The sequence below is a fragment of the Medicago sativa genome, chromosome 4 (genome assembly GCF_051527215.1).
Source record: "Medicago sativa cultivar Bolivia chromosome 4, Bolivia_mono, whole genome shotgun sequence".
NCBI lineage: Eukaryota > Viridiplantae > Streptophyta > Magnoliopsida > Fabales > Fabaceae > Medicago > Medicago sativa.
In genome coordinates, this window is record NC_140752.1 from 56,399,970 (window position 1) to 56,415,451 (window position 15,482).

At 31.8% G+C, this 15,482-nt stretch overlaps 1 protein-coding gene across 3 annotated transcripts; it reads right to left on the reverse strand.

The window, feature by feature from the left end:
• Nucleotides 1–7,755: 7,755 nt before the first annotated feature.
• On the reverse strand, nucleotides 7,756–11,352 carry LOC146930060 (uncharacterized). 3 transcript variants are annotated; one of them, XM_085701715.1, is made up of 5 exons: nucleotides 11,326–11,352; nucleotides 10,968–11,233; nucleotides 9,802–10,013; nucleotides 9,005–9,266; nucleotides 7,756–8,272 (listed from the first exon to the last, which is right to left on the reverse strand). In XM_085701715.1, the coding sequence occupies exons 2-5, from the start codon at nucleotides 11,229–11,231 to the stop codon at nucleotides 7,931–7,933; spliced, it is 1,080 nt and encodes a 359-aa protein (XP_085557841.1). In that variant the 5' UTR covers nucleotides 11,232–11,233; nucleotides 11,326–11,352; the 3' UTR covers nucleotides 7,756–7,930. The 3 variants fall into 3 exon arrangements, with proteins under 3 accessions (XP_085557841.1, XP_085557842.1, XP_085557843.1); XM_085701716.1 differs by having other exon boundaries at nucleotides 10,968–11,242; XM_085701717.1 differs by having other exon boundaries at nucleotides 10,968–11,249.
• Nucleotides 11,353–15,482: the final 4,130 nt, after the last annotated feature.

Here is a 15,482-nt window from a genome sequence, read left to right on the forward strand (position 1 = left end):
AAAAATTGACAGATTTTGGTCCCTGCAAAATTTTTCAGCACGGAGTTTTAGTCCCTGTTAAATTAAAATTTGTTTAATTATGCTTAAAATTTTAAATTTTTTAATGATTCTTTACATACTTGTTTTTTTTTTTGACAAGTCTTACATACTTGTTTAAAATATTATAAAATGTCCCTCCGCAATAAGTTAGCTCAAAATTTTATTTTTAGGTCCAAATTTTCGTTAGTTTTATCTTGAATTTTTGGCGTTTAATTTTTTTATTTAATTCATTACATGTTAAAAAATTATCTTTTTTTATAAAAGAGATTATTATAATGTTCTTAACCTGTATGTTAAAAAATATAAAAGTTTAAGTGTAATTAAACAAATTTTAATTTAACAAGGACCAACACATACTTTTAGCATTTGTAAAATTAATTTTTTTTAATTGTGGTTAAACTTTTAAATTTTTAACATATTTTTACATACTTTTTTACATACTTATTTAGAACACTATACAAAGTTCCTCCACAAAAAAGTAGCTTAAAATTTTATTATTAGGTCCAAATTTTCATTAATATAATATTAAAAATTTGACTTTTAGAAAAATTCATATTTAATTCATTACATGTTAAAAAAACTAATTTTTTTTATAAAAGAGTGTCTTACGATGTTATGAACATGTTTACAAAAAATCTTTCAAAAATTTAGAAGTTTAAGCATAATTAAACAAATTTTAATTTAATAGGGACTAAAACTACGTGCTAAATTTTTTTATAAGGACCAAAATATGTCACTTTTTTTTATGAGGACTAAAAACGAAATTTAGTATATTTATAGGGACTAAAAACTTAATCAACCCTAATATTAATAACATCCTTTTTAAGTCGTTTCATATTCATAAACTAATAACAAGCAATTTAGATATATCTATTATGGTGGTATTTAGTGTGTACAAGCGTTAACTTGTGCACCATGAGAAAGTAAATTTTGATCATTATATTATTGAGGAACACTGATCTTATCATGGTTACATAAATATTGTGTATTTTATACGCGAGAGTATAGAAAATATTGAGTTTATGGTAATTTTATGGGTTGTTAAACGAGTTGGAGATTTTTGGATAATTTTTTTAATATATATATATATATATATATATATATATATTCAATTAAAAAACGCCGCGTAATTTGAAATGTCTAATAAACATGTATTTTGTCAACTCAACATAGCACGTTTGCAATTTTTCATTGTCACTTACCACCAAATATGTATTTTAAAATCACATGAGAGAAAATGACATCCAAACACTAAATTTAAAAATAAAATAAAATAAAATAAAATAAAATGACATTCAAAAACTTTAAAAAAAAAAATCCATCATAATGTTGTGACTTTCAGAGGACCATATATTGAATTTTATCATCACATTAGACTAAGAGAATCCATACAAGTGAGTTACAGTTCATATCACTTATATGTTGCTCAATATACATTATTGCATCTAATGTTAAACTTTAACTCACATTTGACACTTTAACATCTATCACTCAATTATGAGACTTCACATTCAATATCTACCACCAAGAACCACCATGCTTCCTCACAAGTCAAATCGGGTTATGATATCGTCGTTGGATCTTATGGGAGAGGCAACACTGGTATAATTGTAATTACAATTTATATTTTTTATAATATTGTATAAATCTCTAATTAAAATAAAATTATTTAAATTATGAATAACTCAACTGCAATAGTAAGAATATTTGCTAAATTTTATTTGAATGCGATGTATTCCAAAAAAAAATTATAACTAAATGTTATAAAATATAAATATATGATTAATTACAATTGAAAAGTAGAAAAACAAATACCTTAGTATCCATCTTTATGCTAATACTTCATAAAAACTAATTTTTCGAAACAATTACATATAAAGTGTAAAAATGTTTAAACGTAACAATAAATAAAATATAGTTTGTACCAAAAAAAATAAATTAAAATATGGTTGGACTATCGACTACATAATTAATCACTTCGTCTTGTTCCAATACTCGTGTTTGGGGGTATCAACTTCATAATTAATCATTTCTCCTTATCCCAAGACTCGTGTTTGGGAGGTTGTGGACCGTTAATATATAATTAAGGGCACAACGCCCTCCAGAATTGCCACAACGGCCTTATTTGCATCCTATTAATGGTGCCACCTCAACAGGCTTCTAGAAGCTTCTAAAGCACTGTAAAATGACTTAAAACCCAAATTGAGTGGGGCTTAAGTCACGAGGAAACAAGTCCACTGAGGGCTATAAATACATCTCTTGAGAGCATTCTCAAGGCATCGCCTAAATAAACTAAACCCTAGTTTCTAACATTGTACTCAATGCAACTACAGTTGACGCCATCTGTGGAAACCTAGGTAAAACTAAACTAGGCCACTCTCATAAACCTAAACGCTCCCGGCAATCTCAAAAAGAATGGCAGGCGAAGACCAAACCATCATCAAGCCTCAAGGTCTCACAACCATGGCAATCACATAGGGAAATCATGCACGATGTTATGCCAATACGTCGTCAATGCGTCCCCGGAGTCGTTTTATAATCAGGTTCTATCCTTCTAATATTTATCGGTCTATCGCTTACCAAAAACATAATTGTCTTGTTAATTGAATCATTGAACCATTAATGTACAATTAAGGGCTCAAAAGCCCTCTAGAAGGGCCAAAAACGACAAAAGGCTTCTAGAAATATCTAGAATGCTCTAAAGCATCCTATACGATCAACCTTACATATTCATCACCTCACCTTGTCCCAAGACTCGTGCTTGGGGGGCTGTGGACCGTCAATATATTCGTAAGGGCTCGAATGCCCTCTAAAAAGACTTAGGTGCCCTCCATAAGGCTCATGAGGCCTAGGTGCCCCCTTCCAGAGGCGCCGACTCAACTAGCTTCTAGAAGCATCTTGAGCTTAGTAAAAAGACTTAAGACCCAACTTGCTTGGGGCTTAAGTCACAAGAAAACAACCCCACAGAGGCATATAAATACACCTCTTGATAGCATTCTCAGGAGATCAGAAAAACAGATAAACCATAGTTTCTAATATTGTACTCACTGCAAGTACAATCATTCAAATCTGATTTATGCATTGAAAGTCTGATGCATCTCTTTGCTTAATTTTGTTTAATCATGTGTTTGTTTTTAATTCTTATAAAAATTGTGTATAATTATCATTTATAACAGGAGTTTCACAAGATATCTCAACACATATGTTAATCAATTCAGCTACAAAATCACTGCGTGGAAGCCAATGGAAGTATGCTATTGTTTTGTTCTATCCTTCTAATATTTGTTTGCTTTTTACTTTGAAGTTAACAATTTTGTTTGATGTATTTTCGGAACCTATCTGGATATGCGTAGTAAAAGTAAATCAATAAAAAATTTGTTCAACTTTACACTTTTAATTTGGAGAAAAATTTTTGCTCAATATATTTACACTTTTTGATTTGAAGAAATTTTTTTTCTCAATATATTTATACTTTTTTAATTAAGAAAACTTTTTGCTCAATATATTTACACTTTTTTTATTTGAAAAAATTTTGTGTTCAATATATTTTGGAACAATATGTTGGAAGAAAATGTGTTTAACAATAAACCTTTAAGAGTTTTGATGATAACAAGGTATTAACAATTGTCAATTGGACTAGCAAATATTTGTTCAAGTGTATAGGACCATAGAAAAAAAATTTACATCCTAAATAGGTTCTGGATGAACAAAAGAGAGCTAAGAAATCAACAAAAAGGAAGCTTAAAGTGTCTGAAGAGAAGTGCTCCTGAAGTTAAAAGTGCTCCTGAAGACAAAGTGCTCCTGAAGTGATGACGTCATCACAAGCTGAAGTTCATCAGAAGCAAGTTCACCAGAAGCAACCTCATCAGAAGCTGAAAATCACCAGAAGCTGCAGTTCATTAGAAGATGCAAGACTTAAAGTTTCAAAGGCTATTCAATGGATTTAAACTCGTCTAAGCATTGCAGAAGACTGAGAATGTGAAGCAACGACTATTTTGAAAGGAATTGAAGGCATTAGATGTTCATCTTCAAAAAGCGTTGACAAAGTACAATTGTACGAAGTGTACAACCACTATCTCCACTACTATGCTATGTCCCTACTACAAGACAAGAAAACAGCTCTGAAATACAGCTCTGCCTGCAATGATGTTCCTTCACAATAGGAATGGATTTGAAATTGATCCTTCATAGGACAACTACCATATCAGGCAAAAGATCATTGGTGATTGATCAAAGCTTCAAACGACTCTTTTTGATGTGCTGACAATTTCACAACGTCTCTTTCACACCTCTATATAAAGGAATGAAGACTTAGAGAATGATATCAGACTTAACTACAATTTACAAGTGCCAAAACTCTGTTGAAATTGTTCTGCATTCAAAGTTCACTTAGAATTTCTGTTTCAAAGTTCATATCTTAGAAATTCTAGAGTCTTAAGAGTCTGTATCTGATTTGTATTATGAACACATTGTATATCAAGTGTTCAACCTCAAACATTTTTCTTTGTAATTCTGTTTGATTAGAAGTCTCTTGCAGTTGTGCTTGAGCAATAGAAGTCTCTTAATTGTGTTCAGGAGCATAGGAAGTCTCTTGCTTGTGTGCTTGAGCAATTTGAAGTCTCTTGCTAGTTGTAGCAGTGAGCAGTTGTAATCAGATATTACATTTTAGTGAACTCTCCTTGGAAGTGCAAGGGGGACATGACTACTTCCGGTTTGTGGAAGGAACATGTATAATTGCTTTGTGTCTTTCTTCTTCTCTCTCTGTTTTATCCGCTGCATTTAGATCCTGAATATCACTTCAGAAGCAGTCTGTACTTGCTTCTGGCCAGTGTGTTTCAGCTTAGGAGAAACGAAGAAAAATCTAACACAATTCAACCCCCATTCTTGTGTTTTTCTCACCTTCACAATATATTTCGGCTTTTTGATTTTAAGAAAATTTTTTGCTTAATATATTTTGAGACAATTTATTTTACACTTTTTTATTTGAAGAAATTTTTTTGCTCAATATATTTCGAGTCAATATATTTACACTTTTTTTATTTGAAATAAATTTTTTGTTCAATATATTTCCACTTTTTGATTTGAAATAAGTTTTTTGTTCAAAATATTTTGAAACAGTATATCTACACTTTTTGGTTTGTAATAAAAAATTTGTTCAATATATGTACTTGCAAAAGTACAATAATTGTAATTAGGGTTTGTATTGTATTGGTCATTCCTTGATAAGGCTCTCAAGGGTTGTATTTATAGTCCTTTATAAACCTGATTTGTGGTTACTTAGGCAATAAGTAACAAGGGTTGTATTTATGGCGCATTCTAGAGACTTCTAGAAGCCAGTTGGGGCGGCTCCCTGGGAGCATAAACATAACAATTGTAACATTTTTTTTTTTTTTTTTTTTTTTTTTTTTTTTGGTTAAATTTGACAATTTATTAATTTATTGAATTTTTTTTTTTTTTTTTTAGTCAAAAGGAAATTAAATAAAATAAAAAGACGAGATACAAAGATTGGGGGGACATTAGACCTGACCCAAAAATACAGAGATACAACGTTATAATCAAACCTAGAGCTCAGCCTTAATCTATCCAAACAAAAAATTCACTAATCACAAGCGCAACCCAGCGAACCCGCGTACGAGCGCGAAACCAGATTACAAAAAAATATGAAAAGTGAACATCTGTAAAGAAAAATTAAGGTTTAAATTCGGCGAATGAATCGACTGCCAACACAGTATCAAAATCCAAGTGCCAACAGCTCCCTGAACAAAGCAGCAAGCAAGAAGCCCTTTCGAGCATGAAGTATCAATGTGCAGACAGACAAGACAACTTGAAACCTGCAGATCTCAACAAATCTGGAAACATCAGAGAGTCGAAGAAGTCAGGCCGCCAAACACAAATCAAACAGACGCGTTAGAACTCAGATCGAGGGATGAGTCCAATACGTTAGTAACCAAACCCTTTTGTGGGTTAACAGAACCAGACCCTTTCGGGTTATTGAGTCACAAACACGCAACTACTGTAAAGTGAGTACAAGTCTAAGTCACCAAATCTCGTATCGAACAACAAAAAACAAACAACAACAGAAAAAACAGAATAAGAAAAGCAAACAAACAACCGAACGGAGACGCCGACAACACAAAACACATCCGGCGAGTACAGCAACGGAGCAGCAACGGAGATCCATAACTCACCAGCTACCGCGAACAAGAACCACCAGTACCGTGAGACACGACTCAGATCCGGATCAAAAATCCATGCACAACAAGATGCGACGGATCTTCAAACAACTGAACCTTACGAATCACCCAGCAAGGCAGCGACGAACACGACAACAAGGGAGGAAGATCCGAGCCAAAACGGACAAACAGCGGCGTCAACCGAACGGAGAAGGTGATGTGGAGGTTTGAGATCTCGTCACACCACCGCGGTGAGAATCTACATCGTGCTGGAAGGGTTTGGATTTGAAGGAGGAAGTGGGTGGCGGTGAGTTTGGTGGTTTGTGGTGGGTTGAGCTTTCGCAGGAGAGAGAAACCTCATAACAATTGTAACAAAAGAAAGCGTAAACGTAACAATTGTAACAAACAAAAAAAAAACGTATAGATCCTTTTCTATCGAAAAAAAAAGATCTTTAATTCAAAAAAAAGTCATTCATATATGTCTATTTAAAACATACGTATTTCACTTTATAATATAATAAATGATAGAGTAAAAATAGAATTTAGTTAGACTAATAAGATAAAAAATGAAAAAAAAAGATATTTAATTCAAAAAAAAGTCATTCATATATGTCTATTTAAAACATACGTATTTCACTTTATAATATAATAAATGATAAAGAGTAAAAATAGAATTTAGTTAGACTAATAAGATTAAAAATGAAATAAAAAATGATAAGCTATAAATAAGCTATAAACACCTAAAATAAATTATAAGTTCGTTGTGAAAAGACTGTTACCAAACAAGGATTATTTTGTTAGACGAGCTTCTAAGTTATCCGCGATAAGCTATAAGATAGATTCTTGGCCTTGCCAAATAGAGCATAAATCAATTCAATTACGTGTAACCAACAACAGACCCGTGATAAAACACGAGTATGTGCTCCACATGGGTTTAGTGTTAAATAGACATGTAGAAAAACTCATATTCGTGGGTATCGGTTTGAACCAAATCTGATTTGACGGGTTTTCTCCGCTTTGATTGAGTTTGAGTATGAATTTATGTTTTCCCCGATTTGAAAACACGGATACGAGATGGATAAATGGGATATAGGTATCCACCCTTAACTCATATCCAAACTCGTCCCAAATGTAGAAAATTATTTTATTACCCCTTTTATTAAAACATAAACTTAAATCCTAAACCATTTCACTCACACGGTCGAAGTCTCAATTTGTCAGACGACACTCACTCACTTCTCTGAGTTATCTCTTTTCTCCTTCCACGTCGCACATTCTCGATCTATCTCTTCACCATAACCATGGTCATTGATCGCTATCATCTCATTGTTAGATATGCATTGCAACATCGCGATCGGGCCCTTTCTCTTTCCATTGGAATTTGGACAACTCTCTCTCATACTCACATGTTGTTCTTTTTATCTCTCTTCCTTTTTCTCTTTCCATTGTTTTTGACCAATAAGAAGAGAGAGAATCAAGGTTGTCATGAAAGTTGTCTTGAAATAGATGTACATATATCACTACTCAATAATAAAAAGAGCCCTTAACAAAGAAGTATGTTTCTAACATTTCTTTCAAAAATGGAAAAAAAGTCGATATACATGATATATAACATTTTCCTCCTTTCAACCAATGAATGTGATTTACACATATCTAACATTCTCCTAAAAAAATAAACCAACAACAAACACAATGGACTATAATCATATCATGACAAATCATGATACAAATATTGATGATGATCTAGGTTTATATGAAATATCTTCTTCCCCAAGTAAAAGTGCCTTCAAAATCGCCTCACCTAAGCCACTATAATGTACAATTAAATGGCCACCATCTATAACTTCATGATATTGTATCCATGGCAGCTTCTCTGAAATGAACCTTTGAATTTGAGAGGGCACTACTTTATCTTCATAGCCCTGCCAAATGTGAACTGAACTTCTGTTATTTTGAGGGAATGGATTACTAAGCTTCATTGGATCAAATTCCCAATTGCCAAAGGCAGTCATCCAATCACCCCTGAGAGTGTCGTAAACAACCTGGTGCCTCAATTTGTCCTGCAAGTAGTAACATATCACAATTATCATCATAGAAGAACTATTACCGTAAGAGTTTAACTGACATGCACGGTAAATGTAAAAAAGTTTTATGCATTGAATCACATTCCAGCAGATAGATATTTTAGGAGATAATTTAGAACTAGTAATAGGCAAATTGGTGATAAAATGCCACATCAATTCCATGTTGCTAAGGACTAATTTTCCGGTAACCAATCCATGCGCATGACCAATTACTGAAAAATTTGTTCTTAAGATGACAAATTTCATAGGCAAATTAGTCGCTAATGAGTTGGCATTGATATGAGATCAATGTACAATGTGACATGTCCAGTTAACATGTCATCGCCATGGCCCTTGACAGCAAGTTAACAGACGAGACATTTTTAATGACATTTTACAATATCAAGAATGTATTTGTCAATTCGCAAAAATAAGGGTCTATTTTTTTACCAATGCCTACAATTTCGAGGACTAATTTGTCTATTCACTCATTTACAACCTAATAAAACGTAGTGGTTCAATGATTGAATATCATTAGATGCATTTTTTATGCTGACAATGTATACAAATTAAATCATTGAGCTACACCATCAAATTTTTTTATGTCTCTAAGACAGTGATAGATACAACATCAACCACATTTGACTGCGATTCAAGTGTTGTGATGCAGCCACAATGTAAAACCTTGCTATAATACTCTGAACAAGTTAAAAGAAACATGTAACTCACCTTAGTAAGCATTGGAAACCCTGGAATTCTCTCTAAAATTTCTATATCTCTTTTGTTGAAGAATGCTGGATTTTTTTCTATGACAGAATTTGAAGGGAGCCACTTTTGACTCACCCACCAGTGTAACAGTCTAGGAGAATATCTTGCAAGCCACATAGCAATCTTAATAAGTTTCCTTCTGTAGTCATCCCTTACAAGACTCTGAGGAAGGGAAGGCCATTCATAGTTGATGGTTGGTGCTATCATAGCCACACCAGCTAGCCTTCACAAATGTTGAACTTTTAGTGAAATTAACATTGCATTTTTAACATAGGAAAGGAAAACATACAAATACATATTTATCTCAAATGCATTTTTGGTCCCCTTCATTTTTAACAATTCACCACTTTAGTCCCTTATTTCTAAATTAAAAAAAAATATGGTCCCCGATATGTAAAATTTCAAAAAAATTATCCATTACTGCATTTAGGCTTATTTTTTATGATGTGTCAAGTTGAATAGTGAGCTGGCAAGTCACTAGGTGATATGGCCATGCATATTTTTTGGATTAAGTTTCATTTTTTAAAGCAATACTTTAACGACATGGAAAATCTAACAATAAGATTTGATCCACATATGCATTATCCTGTAACTTGCCACTAGCTAGCTCATTATTCAATGGGATACATCAGCAAAATTATGCCCCAAATTCAGTGATGGTAAAGTTTCTGAAACTCTGAAGCCTAAAATCACGCACGAATCAGTGAAAAAATTAGGACAGGTGTATTTAAGCCTAGTATTTAGAAGTTGCAATTTACCTGTTAGGGATATAGTTCAGACAACTCCAGGTAGCATATGATCCCATTGAAACTCCAATCACATGAAATTTTGATCCTATTTGTAACTGATCAGCTAGTTCTTCAATGTCAAGCGCTTCGCTTTTCAGTGATCGTTTGGGGTTTGGATCACTTTGTCCATAACCAGCTCGATCATAATGCAGAATATACACTCCTAGTTCATCTATTAGTTCCTGTAGATTTAATGTCAATGTTAACTCGGTTAGCATATTTCAGCGGATTCACTTCAACTTCGATGCATGTCCTAAGTCTCATGCATTGAAAAAATGCTTCAAAATTCAGAATCCATTACAATTTACAACTCGCCCGGAAAAACAACTCCATGAAAAGACTAACTGTCAAGAGCCTTGAATTGAATGGTCTATCTTCTGAATAGTGGTTATAATGTTCTGTTTGGATAAACAGATTAATTAAGTGCTTATAGCATAAGTGTTCTCACATAAGTGCATATATATAACCTATAACATAAGATAAAACAAAGCCAAACTGCTTTCATAAGTGATCATGGAGAGCTTATGGAAATGTCATAAGCTATTCATAAGCTCTCCCACACAGTCTCACAAGTGTTTATGCCAGTAGATAATTCAAATAAGTCAATCTACACAGACCCTAAGTGGTGGCCATCTCTTCCCTTTAAAAGTTTGTTTTGTAGGATTGAGTTAGACCTAAAACTTATGCACACCTTTTGATTTTATCCAAGTATCTGAATAGCTACCTGTTTAGATAAACAACTTAAATAAACACTTATGCTATAAGCGCTTATGTATAAGCTATTTCTATAATAAAAGATACGATAAATTCAAATTCTTTTGTATAAGCTATTTTGGAGAGCTTATAGAAATAAGCTGAAAACAACTTATGGACATGTCATAAGCTGTTTCTGCAAATTCTCCCACACAATCTCACAAATGCTTATGTCAGTAGATAATCTCAAATATGTCAATCCAAACACACCTAGAAATATTATGTGCATAGGATCCCTAACATTTTGCATCTATTTCCACATATCTCACAGTATGTCAACTCCCTTAAAATTAAGATCAAAACCCATTAATTAAACACATCATATAAACAATTCCCAGATCAATATAATGAAATTAAACTAAAAAAGAAATCAAGAACAATACTTGTGGTGCAGGAAAGTTCATATCTTTAGAGCTTCCAAAACCATGAACAACAATGATGCTATGTTTTGCTTTATCCTTTGTCACACCACTTTCTCTATAAGCAAGAAATCTTCCATCACTGAGTTGAATTCTTGTTGAAACCATAAAATCATTTTCTTCATCATCATCAAATGAATCATTACTCTTTGGTGCTGGAAGTTGAGTTGCTTGATAAACCATTCCTAGAAGACCTATGATTAACACTATTACTGCTTTTGAAACCATACCTGAAAAATCTAAGATCTTATAATAAATAATTAATCATATAAATATGCAGATGAACAAGAAAAAAAGAAAATTATAAAAATTAAATTTTTACCTGTTGAAATTCAATCAAAGCAAAGATGTTTTTCTTGCTTGAATTTGACTACTTATAGATCTTATAGGTTAAGTAACCTTTGAATTTGATTATCAATTGAGAGATTAAAGAATTTGATTGGTTAAAGAATTTGATTTTGAATTTGATTGGTTAAAGATGAAGCTAGTGTGAAATGATTTTTTTTTAAATTTAATTTTGGTGAAAGAAAAGGAATATTTCTTCTTAAAGGTTTTATTTAATAATTAGATAGCAGCATTTTCTATTACCAAAAACAAAGATGACAGCATCTTCTATTACTGTCAAAAAAAAAAAAAAAACAAAAACAAAGATGACAGCATCTTCATGTTAGTTTTTGCAGAATATGGGCCATAGGGATTAGGGGTTTCATTCATTGAAAACTGTGTCAAATTGTTCACACAAAGTTCCTGAAGTTTTTTTTACTCTTTGATGTAATAAAAAAAAAATTATAGATTAATTAATTTTCTTTTATAAGCTTCCAAATTATTTATGTGACTAAGACTAATTGACTATGTATATTAAAAAGGTTTCGCATACGAGTGCCATACGGGCAATGATTAAGGAGTCTATTAGTAAAAACTTTGTTTTGTAAATACAAGTTTTTATTTTTCTCTTAACAATAATTACACAACTTTTTGTATCAAAGTTATTTATTTTAGTACTTTAATCAATGTCCCAAGAACATTCATCAGCATTCTCCATATTAAAATTGGCAAATATTTGAGTTTTTTGTTCTTGTCATTTAAATCAAAATAAATTACATGTCTCACCAACATTGAATATTCCTCGCTCTGAATTTTATTATAAGTTGTTTTGATATTTCCACACATATTAAAAAGTCTAATTAATTTTGTATTGTAAAGAGAAATTATGAGTGATTTTACGAGATTATCTTTTATTAATGATATGAGAAAAAGATATTAAAAGAATATAAATAAGAGAGAATAATAAAAGGTCGAGGGTATGATAGAAAAAAAAATCATTAATCATGCATTGATATAGTAAAGGACTTAAAATAAAATCATATATTTTTTTTAAATGACTTATAATAGAATAGGGATGGTGTATTTATTTAAATGTCCTAATTTTAATCTTCTTGAGTTTAGCTCAGTTGGTTGGGACAATACATAAAATATACAAGGTTTAAGGTTCAAACTCCAACCACTACAAAAAATAATGTCCTAATTTTAGCAGTTTTTTTGGAAGTAGAAGAACAATTTTTTTGTCATCTAGTGTTATGTCATGTCTCGCGCGACATCTTTTTTGTTATTATTTTACATACTTGCAATGTTTCTCTTCCATTTATTTATTTATTTATTTTATTCACGCCAAATGGAATGGCGAGACACCTTTTTTATATATTTTTTCATTTTAAATTAAACAATATTATGAAATAAATAAAATAAAATTTATTTAGATTGCAATTAATATAAATGACCTAGTTACTACTTGTGTTTCTCCCCTCTCCAATTTCTCCAATTTAAATTACTTGTACTCGTAGCATAAATTTTATTTATAATAAGCGATGAGATCACATTTGTAACGACCCGAATTTTCAGACGTTAATTACTGAAGTTTGTAGTGAAAAGACGAATTATTTTTTTAAAAAAATAATATCGGTAACGTGAAACTCATCAACTCTAAAATAAAACAATAAATAATTTTTTCTTTGAATTTCCAAAATAGTAAATTTTACATCTAAAATAATAATTTTTCTCTAAGAACAAGACACTTGGCCTTTTTCTACCCAAGACTAAACCTAGCTGGTCATAATTCCAGATGCTTATGAAAAGTTTTCTCAACAAGGCTAATACCAACATCGGAATATATCAAGCCTTCAAAAGTGCACCACCATTTTACTTGTGCCTTCTTCTAGTAGATCATTTTGCCTCCCTAACGTCACCGTCAAGAAGGAAAGAGAGATCAACGGTCATCTGTCCAAAAGTAAGGGTCATCTCCAACTAACAAACATGGTGCAAATAGGCATGCAACATAGATTTCATAACAACAAAAATAAATGAAACCTACATGACTCATTGCTCCAGTAGCACCATGTTACAGTATGACTAAAATGTGTTAGTCCCTAATGGTCAATCTATATGCCAATGCTCATAATCCGAATTTCGCCTCTAAACGGAGCCAAATGTTCCACCATTGGACAATATACCCCACCATTGGGTATTGCTCCTAAAAATTCGATGTTCAGTACCCCACCGTTGGGCATTATTCTAAATCACCTAATGCATATGAATCGTCACCACCCCAACGTTGGGTAATAACTCCTAAAACTCGATGTTTAGTACCCATCCGTTGGGCATTTGTCTGAGTCATCTAATGCATGAATGTCTCCGTAAATACCCCACCATTGGGTAATAACTCCTTAACTCTAAGTCTAGTATCCCACCTTTCTATATAGTTATGAATCACCATTTTAGTTACTTATTCACCCATAAACAAATAGTATTTATGTTAAAACAACACCGCACAAATAATAACACATAATATTCATGCCAAAACAAAACCACCAAGATAATTACAACACAAATATATAACACATAACATTCATATCAAAATAACAGCACTATGATAATTATCTCAACACAAATATACACACATATACACATACGGAAACACATAGAGTGATGCCCTTGCCTTCGCAATAGTAGCTCTTAAAGTTTCCACACAATCGTCTTTGTTCCACTACATCATTATTCCTATGCAAGGTTTGGGGTTTGGCTAAGGCTTCTTATCACAAAGTATTTCACTCAAAACATTTAAACTTCATATTCCAATGATGTCTACAAGAGGATAATCTTTTAAGAAATCACTGTATGTTGTTGCCATCTTTTAAGAAATCAACGTATGTTGCTGCCAGCAAAAAGAAAATGAACGAAATTTGTTAAACTTTTAGTCCGTTTGTTATAGCTTTTTTAAGAAAAAAAATCACTTATTTTAAAAAAAATAATCACTTTTAAGAGTATTGCATATGTTTGTTACAGATTTTAAAAAAAAAAATCAGAATCTAAAAATAATCTAAAAACAGCTTCAAATGCGAAGGAGTTAGGAGCAGCTTCACAAAAAATAGTTTTTTTTAGAGGAGAGAGAAAATATGTTTCAAAAGATTGAACTAATTTTGTAACAAAAAATCCCTTTTATGTAGTTGTAACCAAACAAACTAAATTATTTGTTCAAAAAAAAGTGATTTTTATTACGGTAAACAAACGCAAAATAGATTTTGATTTTTCATAAAATCTCTAAAAAAATAATCTCCGTTATAAAATAAACTCAAAGCACAAGATCAAAGAAGAAGATGATGAAAGCCTTTGTATTATTCTCTTTGACAAGTGTGTCATTACATTGCAATGTAGGTCCTATTTATAGGACACATATAGGTACATGAATAATCTCATTACAACCCACTTACTAGTGGGAGTTACAAGTATATGGAAGGGTAATGGATGTACATCCACTAATAGGTATATTATTCATAACACTCCCCCTTGGATGTCCATAAAGGATATGCCTCATTAAAACCTTACTAGAGAAAAACCCAATGAGAAAAAAATTATAGTGAAGGAAAAAGAGTACAACATCCTTTTGTGTCATAATCTGACTCATTGAAAACCTTACCAGGAAAACCCAGTGAGATAAAACCATGGTTAAGGGAAAAAGAGTGCATAACACATTATTGTCTCCCCCTCATAAAGACAACAAAGAAGTTTAAATAATCTTTCACATTAGTTACTCAAAATCTTTACTTGGCGATGACTCTATAGAAATATATGATATATCTTCATACTTTTCTCCAAATTAGCAGTTCTTGAGATATTGTGAGTTGTAGAAAGAGTCTCCTTATAAAATTAGAAAATCGCAAATTTCTTGTATGTGTGAAATCATAATCCTTAACAAAGAGCATTCTCCACTTGCTAACATTTTCAAATGATCGGATGATATTGTTGTTTCTTTAAGATACAAATTGTATGCTTGACTTTGCTGCAATATCTGACCAATTCAAATTGCTCTGAATTTTCTTGAGGACGTGATCTTTACTCACATCAAGTGACATCATAATCATTCTATTACATAATCAACTAGATTTGTTCATATCGATCTTTATATAACAAATTTTAGAATCAGTT